Source organism: Triturus cristatus, chromosome 7 (assembly GCF_964204655.1).
Source record: "Triturus cristatus chromosome 7, aTriCri1.1, whole genome shotgun sequence".
NCBI classification, from domain to species: domain Eukaryota; kingdom Metazoa; phylum Chordata; class Amphibia; order Caudata; family Salamandridae; genus Triturus; species Triturus cristatus.
Genome location: NC_140590.1, coordinates 865,722,245 through 865,743,911, shown reverse-complemented (window position 1 = coordinate 865,743,911; position 21,667 = coordinate 865,722,245). Strand labels below are relative to the sequence as shown.

The following is a 21,667-nucleotide window of genomic DNA, read 5'->3' as shown; positions in this document are numbered from 1 at the left end:
AACAGAAACCAAAACAATCACTTTACCCTCCAATCTACCCACCAGAGCCGTATATCGTCCCCTATCATCATGGAGCACCTCATCAACCTTCAACGGGAGCGAGGTTTTAACCATAATGCCCACACCCCTCGAACCAGATGTGAAGCCCGAGTGGGCTGCAAGGCGATAGCCCCGTCTGTTCATGGCACGAAAGGAGTTTCCAATGAGGTGTGTTTCCTGCAGAAATACTATATCGGGTGAAATTCGTTTTAAGAACTGCAGGACCACTCCCCGTTTTATCCTGTCCCCCAGTCCATTGACATTCCAGGACAAAAGGCTCAGTCCCCTACCCCCCATCTTAGCCAAAACCGATCAATCTCCCCCCAGAGAGCACTTTAGCGATAGCACAACAATACTTCTGCCTTGTGGTACAAATAAACAATACCCAACCCCAACCCAACATCCCAAACAAAACTCCCCCCTCCCTGCACCCCTGCATGAGCCCAAATAGCCCCCCCAACTTGCAGTGTGCCTGTCGCCCCTGTGTAAACTAAACTACAAAGACCCCCTAGAGGAGGAAAGAGAACCCCCTCGAGACACAGCACCACCTCCAACGGAGGGGAAACAATACACAACAGTCAAGAGACCCTAAGCCTGGCCGAAAGGTGGCATCATCAGGAATGAGCCCCAGTGTCAATACCTCATACCCGGTCCGGTGGGCACTCTCCTCCCGCCGCCCCCATCCCATCCCGATCATGTCCCCCAGACAAATTGTCCAACCAGTCCCCGGCCACCTCGGGACGGTCAAAAAAGTGAGTGCGACCATCAGCCTCCACACGCAGCCTGGCCGGGAAAAGCATGGCGTATTTTAAGTTCATGTCTCGAAGCCGCCGCTTGACGCCCATGAAACTCAGTCTCTGCTTCTGGACCGCCTGCGTGAAATCAGGATAAAAGTTCACCTCCATGTTCTCCAGCTTAAGCGGCCCTTGCAGTCTGGAAGCTTGCAAAATCGCATCCCTATCCCGAAAGTTGAAGATACGGGCAATAAGAGGCCGCGGAGGAGCTCCGACCTTCGGTCTGCCGCCAGGAACTCTATGGGCCCTCTCCACTGCGAAGAATTTACTCAGTCCTCGAGGCTGGAGATGGGTAGAAATCAGGTCCTCCACAAAGAGATCCGCCGCCGAGTCCTCCCGTCCCTCGGGCACTCCGATAATGCGAATGTTATTCCTCCGGGCCCTGCTCTCGGAGTCCTCCAGGCGCCGATCCGTGAGCGCACTTGCCTGCCGGAGCCGGCGCACCTCCGTCTGAAGGGCCGCTACCTCAGTCGTGAGGCCCGACGCGGTATGGGCCAAGGAGTCAACCCGGTCATTTGTCTTAGATAGATCTGCTCTAACAAGGTTGACATCGATGAGGACCGCATCGAGTTTGTGCGCCAAGGTGTCGAATTGTTGGCCTACTGAAGTCTTTATCTCAGCAATGGCGCCCATGACGTCCTGCAAAGTCAGATCCGTAGGCAAATCCGGGGCATCCGGGGGACACTCGGAAGACTTGTGCGATCCGCCGGGAGACCCCTTCGGGAGGGTGTAGCGATCCATAATGTTGACTTGAGGCACGGTGCCACGCCGGGTCGATTTGGCCTTCAGCCGATCTCCATCCTGCTTCGTGGCCATCGTCGCGTATCTCGCACCCCCGCCAGTCACGCAGTGGAGAGCAAGCAATCAAGGCCGTGAGCCCCGGGGGCCACCCCAGGAAGGCGAAGCGGGTCCCCGCAGGCAGGCAGGGTCCCCCAGCGAGGCCACCACCACACAAAGAAGCGCCGTAATCCCACTTGCGATGACGGCAAGGGGACTCAAAAGCGAAAGTGAAAGTGTGGGGTACGCGACTCGCCAGGCCCGGCCCGCCGTTGTTATTCACTTCGCCACTGGGTCACCCCCAAACTCGAGTCCGGGGTCAGGAGAGAAGAAGGCCGCAAACTTCAGTCGATGCTCACCCCGGCCCCCGGGGTCCGATTCAAAAACGGAAAATGGGTACCACCTCGGCTCAGGTTCACCGACACAGTTCCCTCAACCGATTCAGGATGAAGACAGGATAAACGTAGGAGGTTGCGGAGGTCCTCGGGAGCCTCGCACCTACGCGGCCATCTTGGTTGCGCGCTAGGCTCCTCCCACAATCTCACTTTTTAATTGAAGTTCAAAAATGTTTGTTGGAAACATGGGGTTTGAGGCATGTGAGCTGTAGATCACCTGCTTTGCATACTCCTGCCATCTAGTGTTGGGTCAGGATGTTTGCAAGTTGTTTTTCTGCTAAGATGTCTTTCCTAGTCATGGGCTAGGGTGACTCCTCCTTTCAGTGATAGTGCGCATGGTTATCGACTCCATTGTTAGATTGTTTTTTTTCTGCCATCGGGTTCAGACGTGTGTTTCTGTGCTCCGGTTCGAAACTGTTCTTAGGTTCCCCTCAATGCGCAGTCCTCTCTCCCTCGATGGTATTGTTTTCATGCGCGTTTCCCACTTCTTCGCGTATCATTTCGGTCACCAAAAACTACTTTCAATCAGAAAGCTTTGTGGACAGCCTTCGGACCTAATTGCGTTGGTTCATCTCTCCGCCGATGGGACGGACACCATTCAAATTTTGCCCTCAATGCCAACGTGAAGTTTCAGCGCACTGATTCACACAAAGTGTGTAACTTGTGCTTGGCTCCGGAGCACAAGGAGGAAGACTGTGATGCCTGCAAATCATTTAGGTCGAAGAAAACTCTTTCCGATCGTCGGCCCGACGTCGAGCAATGCAGCGTCAAAGCATTGAAGACACACCAGACTTCTATGGTGAACATTCCGATTAAAAAGATGTGGGAGCATCAGCGGCGGAGGAAGAAGAAATATTCTCTGGGGAGGACTCAGGCTCAGACCTCGAGCTAGACCTCGATGGCTAGGAACTGCCGCAAACCGAAAACCCCTTGCCCCGCCAACTGCCCCAGAAAAAAGACAAGGATTCGGCACCACCTCTACCATCTGGCCAAGGTCAGCACCGAGACGACCTTTCCGAAGCCCCGCCACCAGGCTCGGCTCCGAAACACACTGTCAAGCCTTCCAGCTCCGTACCTAGTCACCAAAAGACCTCTTCGGATCCAAAACATCCAGATCCAAGCAGAAATCCAGCTCTGAGCTGAAACTTTCCACGCTGAAAGCGAAACAGCCTTCAGAACCGAAATCTTCAGTTTCCAAAGAGCATCACATGTCGGCACCGAAAACGCAGGCGCCGAAAACAAAACATGCCTCGTACGATCCGAATTTAGACGTTGTCACACCCAAAAAGGATCAAAACCAAAACGAACTCTATATCAACCCTGATGCAGGTCGTATACACACACTAAATTACCTCAAAAACACAAACTTCCAGATGAGGACACTCATTACAAGATTCCTTTAAAGAGGAAATCTGTTGCCACCAGTCCTTTTCATCTACCACCGCCATCCACTCCACCATCACCCTCTCCACCTTCCAATCCTTCACAAATTACACCTTAGGATTCTCCACAATCTCGCCATGATAATGATAATATTGATGATGAGGGTACACATTTACCAACAGACCCATGGTCCGATTATACTATTGATCCCCCGACAGTTACCGGCCCAGACCTTTACCCCCTGCCAAGCCATCGCCCCCAAATGACAATGTAGCTGCAAAGAACTAATTGCCAGGGCAGCACAATATCATGGGCTGGCACTACTTAAAGAGGCGTTAGAGGAAGATTTTTTGTACGAAACTTTAGGGTCCACACATAGGTCATTGCACACACTTCCTATGCTTAAGGGCATGATGAGACACACAGATGACATTTTTAAGGGTCCTGTGCGTGTATTCATATTAACTCCTAGAGTTGAAAAAACGTATAAGGCCTCCCCAACTGATCCAGTATGAATCAAGGGGCAATTACCATTAGATTCACTAGTTGTATCTAATGCTCGTAAAAGGGCTAATTCCCAAACATCTGGGGACGCTCCTCCACCGGATAAAGAGTCCAAGTTAATTGATGCTTCTGGCAAGTGCATAGCAGCTCAAGCTGCCAATCATTGGCGCATTGCAAATACGCAAGGCCTTTTAGCCAGATATAACAGGGCTCACTGGGACGAAATGGAGCAGCTGCTTCAATATCTTCCAGATGAGCATAAAACCAGAGCCCAGGACTTAGTAAATGAAGGGAAACTAATTTCTAACTCTTCAATAAGGTGTGTGTTGGATGCTCCTGATACTGCAGCTAGAGAGGTCAACACCAGCATTCTTCTTAGGAGACATGCTTGGCTAAGGATCTCTGGATTTAAGCCTGAGGTCCAACAATTCATCCTGAACACACCATTCAACAAAAAGAACAAGTTACTTACCTTCGGTAACGATGTATCTGTAAGAAACGTTAGTTAGATTCCTCACCTTAGAATATCCCCAGGCGTCAGACTGGATCCGGAAGATTTTTCGTCAGCAATACCCCTTGCGCGTCGCTAGGCGTCGTCTGTGGCTCCGCGTCCGTCGTCGGCGTCGTGCGCCAGAATGACGTCGTCGGAGTACTTAGACGCCGCCCTCGCGCGCTGACGTCAGTTCTTGTACATAGCCTTCCGCGCCAGGAACGCAGAGCCATGCAAAGACCGACACTGGTGCCAAAAATAAAATCTAGGGGCCTGAAAATGATAACCTTAACCCTAGATGTCAGTTCGCAGAACGGGGAGGATGGGTGGGTCGGTGAGGAATCTAACTAACTAATGTTTCTTACAGATACATCGTTACCGAAGGTAAGTAACTTGTTCATCTGAAAGAAACACGTTAGTTAGATTCCTCACCTTAGAATAGATACCCAAGCAATACCATCCCCGGTGGTGGGTCTGCGAACCAAGATCACACCAGAAAGTCCTGGAGGACAGAACGGCCAAAGAAGCCATCCCTCCGGACTTGGCTGTCAAGGCAATAATGCCTGGCAAACGTGTGTAGCGAAGCCCACGTCGCCGCCTGACAGATGTCCTGCAAAGGGACTCCCCGTCCCACGGCAGTAGTAGCCGCTGTGGCCCGAGTAGAATGGGCGCGCAGCCCAACAGGAGGGTCCTTTTTTGCCAAAGAGTAACAAATTTTGATGCACAAAACGACCCACCGAGAGATGGTCCGTTTGTGCACAGCTTTCCCCTTCTTAGCACCCACGTATCCAACGAAAAGTTGGTCGTCCACCCGGAACTGCTTTGTGCGGTCCAGATAAAAGGAGAGCGCACGTTTTGGGTCCAGACGGTGGAGCCTCTCTTCCTCTTTGGAAGGATGCGGAGGCGGAAAAAAGGTGGGCAAGGTGACAGACTGCCCAAGATGAAATGGAGTCACCACTTTCGGAAGAAAGGAGGGACGAGGCCGAAGGACAACCTTGTCCGGATGAACAGACAGAAAAGGAGGCTTTGAAGATAAAGCCTGGAGCTCACTCACCCGTCTAGCCGAGGTGATGGCTACCAGAAAAGCAGTCTTAAGAGTCAGAAGACTAAGAGGACAATTGTGAAGAGGCTCGAAGGGAGCGCACATCAGGAATGTCAAGACCAGATTCAAGTCCCACTGAGGCATTACAAAAGGGACAGGAGGGAACGTGTGAGTAATGCCTTTTAGAAAGCGTGTAACCACAGGGGACTTGAAAAGAGAAGGCTGATCAGGAAGCCGCAAGAAGGCAGAGATGGCAGCAAGATAACCTTTCAGGGTGCCCAGGGCAGAGCCCTGCCGGGCCAGAGAAAGAAGAAAGAGGAGAACCTCAGAAAGAGGGGCGGAAAGGGGATCCACAGCCTTTGCTGTGCACCATGCCACAAATTTGTTCCACCGGCAGGCGTATACCGTCTTTGTGGAGGGACGCCTGGCTGCCAGAATGATATCACAGACTTCAGGAGGCAAGTCAAATGGCATCAACTGCCGCCGCTCAATCTCCACGCATGGAGGTGGAGGCTGGACAGGTTCGGGTGGAGGACCGTCCCCTGCTGCTGCGACAGAAGATCCTCCCGAAGGGGCAGACGTATCGGGGGATCGGTCAACATACTGAGTAGCTCGGGATACCAGTATCTTCGTGCCCAATCCGGAGCCACCAAGATGACTTGGGCCCGGTCGTGCCTGATCTTCTTCAGCACTCTGGGCAGAAGTGGTATAGGCGGAAAGGCGTACAACAGACCGCAACTCCACTCGTGACGAAAAGCGTCGCCGGGCGAGTGCCGCCTTGGAAATTCCAACGCGCAGAACTGCTGACATTGCGCGTTCTCATCGGTGGCGAATAGATCTAACCAAGGCTCTCCCCACTGCTGAAAGAGACCTTGCGCCACTTCGGAGTTCAGACGCCATTCGTGATCCATCATGCACCGGCGGCTGAGTTCGTCCGCTCTGGCGTTCAGAGAGCCCGCCAGATGTTGAACCACTAGGGTGACGCCCTGGTGTTCCAGCCACGTCCAGAGGCGCAGAGCCTCCTGACAAAGGGTCCACGACCCCACCCCGCCCTGTTTGTTGCAATACCACATGGCGGTGGTGTTGTCCGTGAACACCTGCACGACACTGCCCCTGACAGACGGAAGGAAGGCTTTCAGTGCAAGTCGGATCGCCCTCAACTCCAACAGGTTGATGTGGAGACGAGACTCCGCCGGAGACCAGAGGCCTCTGATCTCCGCCTCTCCCATATGGCCACCCCATCCCAGGAGGGACGCATCCGTCACTACGACATGCTCCGGTTGGGGAAGGGAGAGGCTCCTGCCCATGACCCAATCGCGGTCCGTGAGCCACCACTGCAACTGCTGTGCAGTGCCCTCCGAGATCAAGACATGGTCGGACAGGTTGCCGTGATGCTGGGCCCACTGAAACTTCAGGTCCCACTGCAGAGCCCGCATGCGCCGCCTGGCGTGATGCACTAGTAGGATGCAGGAGGCCATCAGCCCCAGAAGCCGCAACACTAGCCTGACCGAAACCCAGGATAGAGGCCGAAAGATGGGAATCAGGGCCTGTATATCCCGGACCCGCTGTTCCGGTGGATAGACCCGGAACTGCGCCGAATCGAGAACCGCTCCGATGAAGAGGAGCTTCTGAGAGGGACTCAGGTGTGACTTCGGCACGTTGATGGAAAACCCCAGCAAATGCAGGAGATCCGCCGTAGTCTGGAGGTGGGAGACGACTGTCTGGGGCGAGCCCGCCTTCAACAACCAGTCGTCAAGATAGGGGAAGACTGGAACCCCTGATCTGCGCAGATGAGCTGCGACCACCGCCATCACCTTCGTGAACACCCGAGGGGCACTGGTGAGGCCGAAGGGGAGCACGGTAAACTGAAAGTGCTCTGGGCCCACCGTGAACCGCAGGTAACGCCGGTGGGCCGGCAGGACGGGGATGTGGAAATAAGCGTCCTGCAAGTCCAACGCTACCATCCAGTCTCCGGGGTCTAGGGCAGCTAGAACCTGAGCCAAAGTCAACATCTTGAACCTTTCCTTCCGGAGGAAGGCATTGACGTTCCGAAGGTCCAAGATAGGGCGGAGGCCCCCTTTGCCCTTCTTGGGAACCAGACAGTAGTGGGAATAACAACCACGACCTACTTCTGGGCTCGGAACGCGCTCGACGGCCCCCTTGGCCAAGAGGGCGGAAACCTCCTCGTGGAGAAGATGCAAATGATCCCCCGAGATACGGTGGTGCTGCGGTGGCATGGCTGGAGGGGTCGTCTCGAAGGGGAGGGAGTAGCCCCTTCGAACGATTTGCAGCACCCACCTGTCCGATGTGATGGACCGCCAGTGGAGCAGGTGATGGCGAACTCTGCCGCCCACTGGCGTGGAATGGGCCTGAAAGCGCGGACTAGGAAGGCTTTGAGGCGGATGCTGCCGGGGTGGATGTGGGCTGACCTCGTCGTCCTCCAGATCCGCCTCGGCGGAAACCACGTCCACGACCGCGCGCAGGTTGGTTCTGCGGCTGGTGGCTAGGCGCACGTGAGGAGGCACCTCTTCCTTGGCCACGAAAGGGGCGAAAAGCGGAAGATTGCGACCGCGGGCCCGAGAGGCCCAAGGACTTGGCCGTAGCCCGGGAGTCCTTAAAGCGGTTCAGCGCACTGTCCGCCTTCTCGCCAAACAGGCGAGTGCCATCAAACGGCATGTCCATGAGAGTGCTCTGGACATCGCCGGAAAACGACGTGGACCGCAGCCAGGCGTGACGTCGAAGCGCCACAGTGGTGGAAATGGCCCTACCCAGCGAGTCCGTGGTGTCAAGCCCACAACGTATGGCATGCCGCGCGGCATCCCTCCCATCGGCCAGAGCCTGGGTAAGGCGTGTCCGGACCTCCTCCGGACACAGGGGCAGCGCGTCCTCCACCGCATCCCACAGAGAGTGGGAATAACGGTCCAAGAGACAAGCGGTGTTCAAAGACCGCAGGCCCAAACTAAGGGATGAGAACAGTTTCTTGCCAAACTGCTCCAGTCTCTTGGAATCCCGGTCCGGCGGGGCGGTCGGGAAAGAGGATTGGGAGGTGGAGGCCTGGATAACCAGGCTCTCAGGGGTAGGGTGTTGGGACAGAAAACTGGGGTCGCCCGGAGCAGGGCGGTGGCGCCTGGCAACGTTCCTGTCCACAGGAGGAACTGTGGAGGGCTTGGACCAGGTGCCCTGGAGAACGTCAGTGAGGGCTTCATTGAACGGCAGCAGAGGCTCAGTGGAGCTTGCTGTAGACTGAAGCACCTCAGTGAGGACGTTCGTCCTCACAGCCACGGCAGGTAGCTCGAGCCCAAGGGCTGCGGCCGCCTTGCGCAGCACCACGGAGAAAGCAGCACCCTCCTCCGAAGCCACAGTCGGAGGAGAGATGAACCCAGTGTCTGGCGAGGTATCCAGACCACTGGCCTCCCCCAGTTCATCTGCCCAGTCGTGGGACAGTTGGGCCTGATGGGCCATAGGATCCTCGGATCCCTCCCAGTAGTCCCCATCATCCGACTCCTGGTGTAGAGGAGAAAGTAACGGAGCCGGGCGGTAGACAAAATGTGTCTCTAGCGGCGTCGATCTCGGCGTCCATCGACGCCGGGCCCGGACCGGGACTAAACTGGGGCACGGCGTCGAGCGGAGTCGACGTCGGCGTCGGGGGGTGAAACCGGAGTCGACGCCGGTGGAGGAGTGACAAGGTTGACCGGCGTCGACGGGGACTCGAGAACGGGTCCCTCGGGCGCTTGCGGCGTCGAGGCCGGAGCCGTCAACGGCGCCGGGGCCGGAGCCGCCGGCTGGCAAGGCAACCCAGTCGGGTCCGCGGGGCCCGAAGGCGCACCAGCGGGCGCCGACGGCGGAGCCAGGTTCCTCATGGCTGAGAGGAAGGCACTGACTTCCGCCGGCGTCGCGTTAGTCCCAGGGACCGGAGGGTATGGGGACGGACGCGGCGCCTGCGGCTCCGCCGGAGCCGCGGGGGTGGAACCACCCTGACCCTCGACCGAGTCGCGCGACCGGCGAGGGGAGTCCGAAGAGCGATGACGTCTCTTGGACTTCTTGGAATGCTTCGACTTACCCGAAGACTTTGATCCCGAAGACCGATGGTGACGTCGGCTGCGGCTCCGCGACCGATCCTTGGACCTCCTCCTGGACCGGGATCGAGAGACGCGCGGAGCCGAGTGGCGGATCTCGAGAAGCTTACGGGACCGCTCCCGTCTAGCCTTCGAGGTCAGGGCCTTACAGTCCGAGCACGACTCCGCGTCGTGGTCGAGGCCCAAACAGTACAGGCACCGGCGGTGATGGTCCGTAACCGACATCAATCGGCTACAGTCCGTACAGGCTTTAAACCCAGGCATCCTACCGGCACCGGTGTCGATAGACAGGATCAGAAAGGATCAAAAAGTTAGTCAAAAATTGACTAAAGGGGTAGCTCTCCCGGATCTGCACTTACTGGCGCGGAAAAAAGAAGAACTGACGTCAGCGCGCGAGGGCGGCGTCTAAGTACTCCGACGACGTCATTCCGGCGCACGACGCCGACGACGGACGCGGAGCCGCAGACGACACCTAGCGACGCGCAAGGGGTATTGCTGACGAAAAATCTTCCGGATCCAGTCTGACGCCTGGGGATATTCTAAGGTGAGGAATCTAACTAACGTGTTTCTTTCAGATACATCTTTTTGAACCTGATGCCGATCAGGCTTTGGAAAAAATTAAAAAGGATACCGAAGGTGCCAAATCTATGGGAGCACTCCATTTCCCTTCCAATAGAGGTTCCTTTCGTCGGTCCTTTTACCGAGCAGGGTCGAAGACCACACCCTCAGACCAAGATACATCCACCTATATGGGTAAAAACCAGTCATCTCCTTCAAGAGGATTCTTTTGAGGAGGTTAGAGGGAACAGTTCTAAGGGTGGGGAAAAGGCAGTATGCCCCATAATTACTTCCGCTTTTACAAAAAGCAGATTTTATGTCTTCTCTGGACTTAAGAGACGAATATTTCCATGTTCCAATTTACTCAGCACATCGCAAATATCTCAGGTTTGTGATAGCAGGCAAGCATTATCAATTCAAAGTACTTGCCTTTGGAGTGACAACAGGGCAAAATTGCTTCATGCCTGTAAACTAGGGGATTCCAAGGGCTTCTGAGAACACATCAACCAGCTACAAAAACGGCATGAACCGACATCACAATTCGAACATATTGGAAGCCACCTGGAGAGCCCATATCGAATTCTTATATAACGAAATTCCACTCTCAAAAACCCCGAAAAACGGAACATCAAAAGGGAAGGGGGTCGCTGGTACAGGACTAGTGAACAATATCTAGAGTCACAAACTACCCGAAGTCTCAGTGTCAATCCCACAAGAACAAGTGCTAAAAATTATTCAAAATGTAAAATCAGAGGGTGCTCCAGGGCCCAACGGTCTATCGAATTCCCTGTTCTGGCATGATCCTTCGTTTTGGTCCGGGCTCCTTACTCCCCTTTTCACCCACGATATTGCCTCCAGTCGGATCCCTGAGTCTTGGAGAGGAAGTATTCTAAATCCAATCTACAAGTTGGGCTCTCTCTCTGATCCATCCAACTACAGGTTGATTGCACTAATTGATGTGGAGGCAAAAATATAGCCATTGAATCTCCTGGTGGACCTCGAGGACTGGGTCAGTCGAACAAACCTGATACCATACACGCAAACCGGATTTCGGGCAGGGATGGGCACCCTTGTTAACGTCTCTGCAGTTACCCTCCTAGCCAATCAAGCCTTTGCAAAAGCTAGGCCCCTGTATGCATGCTTCATCGATCTCAAAGCGGCTTTCGATAAAGTTTCGAGAACTAAGTTATGGGCAAAAATGCAAGGCTGGGGGGCACCAACCAAACTCCTGGTGGCCATAATTAATCTGTACTCTCACACGTGGGTCCAAATTAAGTAAGGAGATGGGCGCAGTTTAACCAACAAGATCCCTACACTCAATGGGCTAAACAGGGTTGTGTGCTAGCGCCCTGCCTATTTAACATCTACATCTCAGATCTTGAAAAGCACCTTTGATCAATTCAAGCCGATCCCCCAAAATTGGGCAAATCACCGACACCGTGTCTCCAATATGCGGACAACATTGTTTTGCTAGCACAAACTCCTGTAGGCCTGCAGAGACTGATAACGGAATTAGGAGCTTACACCACCCTGGCCCAATTAACTGTCAACCATCAAAAAACAAAGGTGATGTGCTTCTCCAAACGCAACAAAACAACAAAAAACAGTACATTTTCTTGGAAATTGGACAAGCAACCGTTAAACCAGGTAGTCTCGTACAAATACCTAGGTTTTCAAATAGACTGCAAACTCAACTTCAAGCTACATCTGGACCAAGGACCCATGAAAGCAAAACAATTGCTGTTTGCATTTAAGATTCTAAAAAAAAAGCTTACATGCTGTTCAACAGGTCACCTGCTAAAAGTGATTGCATCGAAATTCCTTCCCTCGATTTCATATGGCTCAGAAATCCTGAACATTAAAGATGCCACAGTTCTAAACACAGCACAATCCACATTTTTCAAGAGATTATTTTTAATTCCGTCACATACCTCACAGGCACAAATCCGCCTTGAATACGGACTGAAAAACCAAATCCTGGCCAGACAAGGTGCACTAGTAAAGTATTACTGGAGGACGAGGGAAGCAGAAGACAACACCTTAGCTCACTACTGTTGGGTGGAGATTGAATATCAAGCAAGGCTAGTCAATTCAATCACGACAGTCTTGAAGGAATCCCTTTTGGCATTACAGCTAGAGGAGGCCTGGTTTACCCCCACAACATACCCCGGATTTAATTCTGTTGTGAATAATGCCATCAATCGGATATTCTTATTGACGGATAAAACTACCTTCTCAAAAAAATTCCACGCATGGCTAGTGATACAAACTTACCAGACTCTGAAACCACAACCGTACCTGTTGGAACACTTTTCTCACGAGAAGGCATTATCTGATGCTGCTGCGAATGGGGTCTTTTCTCTCGAAGGACCTGACCCCGAAATGGAAACACACATGGCCATCCAAGGAATGCCGCCTTTTGCGGACAAGGGGACGAGTCATTATTACACCTATTATGCATTTGCCCCACACTATTAGAAACTCGAAAAACTGTCCTTCGGGAGCCCTTTAGGAAGGAACAAATAAGAACATGCAGATCCGCAGTCCTCAAGTGTCTAGGAGGGTCGTCGATTCCTCTGTCTTGCAGAGCCATAACATTTTGGAAAATTGCAACAAAAGAATTGGACAAAAAAGGAATCCACTCTAAGTAGCTCAAAAACAATCTGTAAATACACAATCCCCAATCGCATTGATATAACAGTTGACACCTTTATTTAATCTGTTGCCTCCTGTCTGTGTTTATGACCTCGTGGTCTTTTTAATAATATATTTTTAAATGTATTCTAGAGTATTATGTTACACAGTGGTTCTCCCACCCTTTTATGATTTTTAAAGAAATTAAATAAAAGTATATTTGACTGACTGACTACGAAGTTGCCAAATCTATGGGAGCACACCATTTCCCTTCCAATAGAGGTTCCTTTTATCATTCCTTTTACCAAGCAGGGTCTAAGACCACACCATCAGACCAAAATACATCCACCTATAAGGGTAAAAACCAGTCATCTCCTTCAAGAGGATTCAGAGGGAACAGTTCTAAGGGTAGAGGAAAAGGCAGTATGCCCCATAATTCCCATTCCCCTAATAAGCAGTGACTTCCCCCGACTATATTGAACCTGTTGGGGGAGGACTGCAACAATTGCTCCCCATTTGGCAGTCCTTAACTACAGAGAAATGGGTGATTGGAATTATCCAACATGGTTATTGCCTGAAGCTTACCAACGATCCTCCAAACATTCCACCTCGCTCTCACAAACTGTCTGCACAACACTTGCACTTGCTCCAGCAAGAAGTGCAATCCCTATTCTAAAATGAGCTATAGATCCAGTTGCAATACAATTCCAAGGTCCATGGGTTTATTCTCTGTATGTTCTCATTTCCAAAAAGGACAGTTCCTTAAGACCTATTCTGGATCTCGGACAGTTAAACCAATATATTCTGTCAGAACACTTTCACGTGGTAACTCTTCAGCTCATACTTCCGCTTTTACAAAAAGCAGATTTTATGTCTACTCTGGACTTAAAAGACGCATAGTTCCATGCTCCAATTTACTCAGCACATCGCAAATACCTCAGGTTTATGATGGCAGGCAAATATTATCAATTCAAAGTACTTGCCTTTGGAGTGACAACAGTACCCAGAGTATTTACAAAATGCAGTGGTCGCAGCTCATGTCAGAAGACAGCACGCTCACATCTTCCTATACCTAGATGACTGGCTCATCAAATCCAGCACTTCCCAAACCTGTCTGCGACATACTCAAATGACAATAAACCTACTTCATCAACTAGGTTTTACAGTCAATGCACAAAAATCTCATCTGCATCCTTTGCAGATGCAATTATACCTTGGAGCCACTCTAAAGGCTGTCAAAGCTCTAGCGTCTCCCAATGTAGCCATAATTCACAACATTCAGGATACAATACTACATTTTGAATCCAACCAAGCCTTACAGGCCAGAGTGTTCATGCAACTACTGGGAATGATGGCGTCTTGCATCACAATTGTACCCCATGCAAGACTTCATATGCATCCCTTACAAGAGTGCTTAGCACGCCAATGAAATCAATCAGAGGGTCAGTTAGCTGATCTGTTGTTGGTAGAAGGCCGTACACATCGCTCTCTTCAGTGGTGGAACACGCAAAACTTATCAAAAGGACCGCCTTTCAACCTTGTTCCACAGGTGGTGCTCACAGCAGACGCATCTCTAACAGGTTGGGGGGCTCATCTCCAAAGCTATATCATACAAGGTCTGTGGAGTAAGCACAACAATCTACACATAAACTATCTAGAGCTTCTATCGAGTTTTCTTGCGCTCAAAGCTTTTCAAACTCACCTACTAGGCAAAACTGTCCTGATCCGAACAGACAACATGACAGTCATGTATTATGTACAAAAACAGGGAGGAACACACTCTCTCCAACTGTCACGACTTGCTCAGACCTTTTGGAAATGGGCAATTCATCACAGGATTTATCTCCTGGCAGAACACTTCCCAGGAGTCAACAATCAAATTGCCGATCTCCACAGCAGAAGAAGACAATAAGTTCACGAGTGGGAGATACAGCCCCAAGTTCTCGTTCCATACTTTCAACTATGGGAGTTCCCACAGATAGACTTGTTCGCCACAGCCGAAAACACAAAATGCCCAGACTTCGGCTCCAGGTTCCCACACCCACTCTCAAAGGGCAATGCCCTATGGATGAACTGGTCAAGCATATTTGCCTATGCTTTTCCACCACACTGATTCTAGTAGCGCCCACATAGGCTCGTCAACCATGGTACACTACCCTGTTGGAGATGTCACTAGTTCCACATCAAAAGCTGTACCTCACCTCCAGCCTTCTCACTCAGAACCATGGAGAAATCAGACATCCAAATCCCAAAGAACTGAAATTAGCAATTTGGATCCTGAAATCCTAGAGTGTGGCTACTTAAATTTACCACCAGACTGTATGAATGTTCTAGAAGAGGCAAGAAAGCTGACCACTAGAGCTTGCTATGCAGCAAAGTGGAAACGGTTTTCTATATACTGCCATAACAACAAAATACACCCTCTAGATGCTTCTATACAGAATATTATCTGTAATATGTTACATTTACAGCAAACTGGACTAGCTTACACATCTATTCATTTGCATCTAGCAGCAGTAGCTGCATATTTACAGAACAGAAAACATTTGTTGCTATTCAGATTTCCTGTAATCAAAGCTTTCATGGAAGGCTTAAAAAGAGTTATACCACCAAAGATAGGGTTGTTCTCCGTACCAACCCTAAATTCCTCCTCAAAGTGGTTTCTGCTTTTCATATCAACCAATCAGTCGAGTTACTTGTGTTTTTTCCTCAACCAGATTCTGTAGCAGAACGCGCTCTTCACACGCTTGATGTTAAAAGAGCTTTATTGTACTACATAGATAGGACATTAGACTTTCGCAAAACAAAACTGTTGCATTTGCTCCACCTCACAAAGGCAATCCCATCTCTAAATCTGGTATTGCAAGATGGATCGCTAAATGCATTCAAGCATGCTATGCTAAAGCCAAACAAACTTTATCCATACCCCCTAAAGCGCAAAATAGGGGCTTCTATGGCCTTTTTAGGTAACATTCCTCTAGCTGACATATGTAAGGCAGCTACATGGTCTACACCACACACATTTACCAAACACTATTGTGTAGATGTGTTAACACGTCAACAAGCTAACCTAGGCCAGGCAGTACTTAAAACACTATTTCAAACAACTGCAACATCTACAAGTTAGCCACCGCTTTGGGAGTATACTGCTTTGTAGTCTATGCAAAGCTTGTGATCTACAGCTCACATGCCTTGAACGGATAATGTCACTTACCATGTAGGCATCTATTCTTGGCAGGGAGAGCTGTAGATTCATATGCGCCCACCCGGGTACTTGTAGTTGTTGCAGTTTTCTGATTATATACTCATAGGCATGGACATCTCTTTACCACACTCACTTACTCCATCCTCACCTTCTGCAGGAAAACAATGTAACAATGGAGTCGATGACCATGCACACTATCACCGAAAGGAGGAGTCACCTTACCTTGTGACTGGGAATCACTTCTTCGAAGAAAAACAACTTGCAAACATCCAGACCAAACACTAGATGGCAGGAGTATGCAAAGCATGTGAATCTACAGCTCTACCTGCCAAGAACAGATGCTTACTGGTTAAGTAACATTATCCTTTCAGGAACTAATAACTGAAGCCTTATAGCAACTAAAGCAACAGAAAGGAACAGTAGGCGTGTTGCTACAGGAAGGCCCGGGCATAAAAGTTATCTATTCTGCTGAATGCCATGGAAGCGGCAAATAAGATTTATGATAGCAGAAATTTTACAAGTACTTATAGGTGGTAGGATGGATTTCCATATGCTCAGGTTATACAGGTTGAACAAGTCTGGCATAGGGACAAGCACTAATATGCTCTGAACATAATTCTTGCACTGGACCAGACAGCAGCCTTCGACCTGGATAAGAAGCGTAGAATTGGGGAGAAACCAGCACCATTGACAAAAATTGTAAGGAGCAAACAGCATGGTTCCAGGACAAGGTTGTGGGTGTTAGTCCTCAATACATTAAGCCAGGCCACACAAGTCTGTTCACACCTTGAGGTAATTATACAGAATGATCAAAATGCATGCAAGAAAAATGCACAGTAGTAGGTAAATAAAACAGGACTCCTTGCATGCACAACTGTGTAGCGGTTAGGTTAGGTTAGGTTTACCTTCTAAATGAGGTTTGCTCAGCAGCTGGAGGGCTTCAGAAAGGCTATATTGGCCATCTTTAATCAAACACCCTCTGGTGGGCTTCTGGAAGCCTTCATGTTGGATTCAGTGTCTCTTGGTATGGTGCGTTGTCGGATAAATTGGTACATGTGCCCCCTCTTACTGATTAACACTTAATCCCATCTTTGACGCCTTTCCATCAGGAACACTGAGAAACCCTTGCATTTCAGGAAAACACTGAAGATATGTCTTTTTTCCACTAGTATTCCTTCATTCTTCTTCCCTTTGGCAGGCCCGTGAATGCGATACAACTACTTTCTAGGTCCAGCGCTGGAAAGCCCTGTTATTGGAGAAGCTATGCACTTTATAAACACTATTACATAACATAACTCCAATCTATCCCACTCCGATCTTTCCCAATCCACCCCTCTCCACTCCGCCTAATCTACCCCACTCCACTCTACCCCACTCCAGTCAATCCCAATCCAATCTATTTCACTCCAATCGCCCCACTCCATTCTACCCCAGTCCACCCCACCCTTCTCCACTCTACCCCACTCCAAGCTTTTCCCACTCCAGTCTAACCCACTGTACTCCAATATACCCCATTCTATACTACCCCAGTCTACCCAACTCTAATCGATCCAATCCACCCTACTTCATTCCAAAGTACCACACTCCACTACACTCCAAACTACCCCACTCCATCCAAATCTACCTCCTCTACGTGAGTCCACTCTAAAACACTCCACTCCAATTTATCCCACTCCATTTTACCCCCATCTACCCCACTCCACCTCATCTACCCCACTCCACCCCAATCTACTCCACTCTAATTTGCACTAGTCCAGCCTACTCTACACAACTCCACCCCACTCCAGTCTACCCCTATTCAATCCAATCTACCCCACTCCAATTCTATCTATCCCAATCCAATTCAATCTACCCCACTCTAACTTAATTTACCCCACTCCACTCTACCACACTCCACTCTACACCAATCTACTCCACTCCAATCTACTCTACTCCACTCCAATTTACACCGGTCCAGCCTACTCTACACAACTCCACCCCACTCCAGTCTACCCTCACTTCAATCCAATCTACTCCACTCCAATCCAGTCTACCCCACTCCAATCTACCCCACTCCAATCCAAACTACCCCACTCCACCTCTCTCCAATCCACCCCACTCCACGCAACTCACTCCAATTTACCCTACCCTACCCTACTTCAGTCTACCCCACACCAGTTTACCCAAATCTACTCCAATCCCTCCCACTCCACCCCACCCCACCAACTTTTAGCCATGTTGAACAGCAGCCACACAGGTGTACAACATGGCTAAACACATTGCCAAAGCCAATGCCTGTTATAGTACTGGACTAGGATTCAAAGTTACTGCTAGCATTCTTGATGAGTTCTTCATTTGAGTTCCTTATTTCTTGTACTTTCACGTTTTTAGTCACGAAAGACCGCTATTAGCCATCATATTGTCAGCCTATCTCACTCTGGGTTTTAAATCTTTTTTCATATGAAACATTTTTAAAGATTTTGTTTCAGTTATTACATCTAGTTGCATGTCCTATAAGTTACACACTGCATCAAAGCAAAGTAGATGTAAGTGCAAAACATTGTTTAATGCATGACATTCATTTCATATATATATGTTATTTCCATGTCGTCAACATTATCAGCTACTGGGTTACATTTTGCTGCTATGCCCCAAAAATCCATCCAATCCACCCAGATATTGACACCTTTGTGTAGACATTCTCTAAATTTGTAAGTAGCAATTTCTAGGGCCATGCAGTGGTCCACCCCCTTTGCTTATTCTTCTGTGGGGAGGTGCGTGTATGTCTTTGCATGATATGCAAGGCTGCTGGAGGAACATTCCTATTGAAACACAGTTATATGCACTAGGCCCCCATTATGAATCTCCAAGCTGACCAATATGTTCAGGAATCAAAGGTTGGTCCTTCGGTGAAGACTCCACTGCGGACTTCACACCCAGGTAAGGCGCCATACTTTAACCCGCGATCAGTCCTGGCAAAATTGTTCAAACTCACCCATCACTGCAGGTGGCGGCACCGGCTTCTTCATATGCGATGAACGCTACCCTTTTCCATGAAAGTACTCAAGACAGAGGAATAATTGCCTGCGGTTGCTTGTAATCGATCACCAACTTTTACAGGGGAATTCACCCAGGAATTTTGTCAGATTTGCTCCTAATAATCCATTTGTGATTATGGAGATTCCATCGTGCTGGCAGAATTTCTGCATATGCAAATTCAGTTTTCACATGAAAAAGTCTGGCAATACTGGTTATGGAAATCTTCAGGCAGCAAAGCGACAATGTTGTGCCCCTACATTGCGCACAGTCATTTAAGGTTCGTGCCATTGGTGTTAGCTACTGTTATGATTTTTTAGCCATATGTATTTATGAAACATTTTCAGGTTCTTCCTATGCAACGGAGTGATTCCAAACTTTTTGTGTCTTCCTCTGTCGATCTGTTTCAATGAACTTTTTGGTAGTTGCTGATTAATTTACAGGTGATCAGCAGATTTGTATGTTTGTAAAAGCTGTGTTTCTTCCTTTCTTCCACAGAGCTCTTTACTGTGTCAAAAGATAAGTCCATTCATATCCTGAATGTGGAGGAAGGTCGGTTGACCAAGCGCATCCCTAGAGCACACAAGTAAGCCCAACATTCCAGGTGTTCATTAGTTGATTTTCTGAATTTACCTGTACATGGGCTGCTATCTGAGGATTTCAGATTTGCCTTCCCCATGAATGAGCTGGTATTCGCAGAGCTGGGATTAAGAGGTTTGGAAATGCGAGATAAGATATTTTAAGGTGTGATCATGAGTGTTGAGCATTTTATGTATGCATTCCAAAGACAGATTAAAAGTATTGAAACCCACCTTAGCTCTTGCACCATGTGCCTGTCTAGGTGGTTTAGCCTGGCTGATATAGACACCTATGGCAAATTACTGTCTGCTAAACAACTGGGATGACTGCAGTAGAGGGGAGTTAGAGTCACGATGTATACAACATATCAGAAATAAATATTTTAAAGTGGCAGTAGTTGTAGCTTGTTTCACTGCCAGACAAAACTTGGATTTAAACTGTGTCCACAACAACGCTGGACAAAGTTGAGCCACTTGGATACATTTTTTATATTCAGAAATCCTAATACTTAATAATTGTAACATACAAGACCAACTTTTTAAAACCGGAAAAAACAATATTTGGCTATTTTTCTCTGCTTTTATGCTAAGTTACGTGGCTCATATTGCCATCTGCTTCTTCCCTTCTTGCTTCCATTTGTCTCTGCTCCTAATTCTTTGCTGCCTTCTGAACCTCGTTTTACCATTTGTTGTTGCTTCTTCTATCACCTACTGTCTTCTTCTTCCTCCCTTCATTTTTAAGAGCAATCAATGAACCTTCTGTTTTGTGTGATTTCTGCGTAAACACATCGTTTTGAAACTCGCCATTCTTCCTCATTTCTCATGCTCTTCCCTACATCTTTGTTTCCTGCAGCTCCGCCATCTACAGTCTTCTGCTAATTGATGAGAACATCTTCGCCACTGGCGATGAGAGTGGGATGCTGAAGGTGTGGGACCTCCGTAGAGATGCAGCATTCATGGAATTGAAGCAACACGAAGAGTACATCAGTGACATGGTGATTGACCAGAATAAAAAGATGCTACTGACCACCAGGTGAGGCGAGGATCACTTCCCTAATTTTTCTACACTTGCATGTTCACTTGTATGTAGAAATAGCTTGCGGCAGTGACAATTACTGAGTCGTAAATACGGGGAATGAGGGGGAGCCTTTGGCATGGAGGTGGCTTACCCAAAACAGGAGTATGTCACTAGATGGAGAAATAGACCATTGTAGAGGATTGAAATCGTGTATAAGCTGCAAGAATATCACTAGATGTTCAAATAGTGCATTGTGGATTGCTGGCATTAGCTGTCCATCCTGCAGGTAGAAATCAGGAGTAGATGTGGGAGCTGACCAGAAGGGAGGTTGGGGGGCAATGAGTGGTCACAGTGAAAATAATCATGGCCTTAAATACTTTTGCAGCATGAATCTTTTCTGGATTTATATGGTGTGCATTTTCCACCATCTAGGGTTTGTGTCCAAATAGTCCTTTTCCTCCTTTTTTTTGTTTGCTCGGCGTAGTTGACTATTTGTTGCTGTGTCCACCCCCCTGTGTCATCAGACTTCTTAAGGTTCTTTTTTCTGCTGTTGGACACCATCAGCATTTATTTTATGAGACCAGGTTGCTTTGGGCTGGCAGTACCGATTATCAAAGATTATAAGAAAAAATCTAGTAACTATGGTTCTGTTACAAGAGCATGCACCACCGTGTAACTGAAATAACTGCAAAAATCTAGTACCAAACACAAAGCATTAGCCAATAAGTAGACAAGTAGACATAGGTATATGTGTGTGTGTATATATATATATATATATATGTTCAAGGCATATGAGCTGCAGATTACACACTTTTGCATAGATCGCCATCTGGTGTTGGGCCCGGATGTTTGCAGTTTGTTTTTCCTCTTGGAAAGTCTTTGGAAGTCACGAGGTTGGTGACTCCTCCTTTGGATCGTATTGCGCATGGGCTTCGACTCCATCCTCAGATTTGTTTTTTACGCCATCGGGCTCGGATTTAATCTTCGCGCTCCGGTTCCGAACAGTTTCCAGTTCGACGATCCACGCGCAATCCTCACCCCAATCGCTGTATTGTTTCGATCACGATCTCTTCAATCAACGCGCCTTCTCATCGACACAAACCTTCGGTTCCAGACGGCGGCCTCCGGGCCTACCCAGGCTCCGGTCCCGGCTCATGGA

General features: G+C 49.2%; 1 protein-coding gene across 3 annotated transcripts in view; it reads left to right on the top strand.

Annotated features, from left to right (window-relative positions):
* Positions 1-21,667, top strand: part of WDR55 (WD repeat domain 55) — a 191,441-nt gene that overhangs the window by 121,911 nt on the left and 47,863 nt on the right. For all 3 annotated transcript variants that reach the window (XM_085617805.1, XM_085617807.1, XM_085617806.1), the window contains 2 exons: positions 19,411-19,498; positions 20,344-20,523. In XM_085617805.1, coding sequence (XP_085473931.1) covers positions 19,411-19,498; positions 20,344-20,523 — 268 coding nt within the window. The remainder of the gene's footprint in view (positions 1-19,410; positions 19,499-20,343; positions 20,524-21,667) is intronic.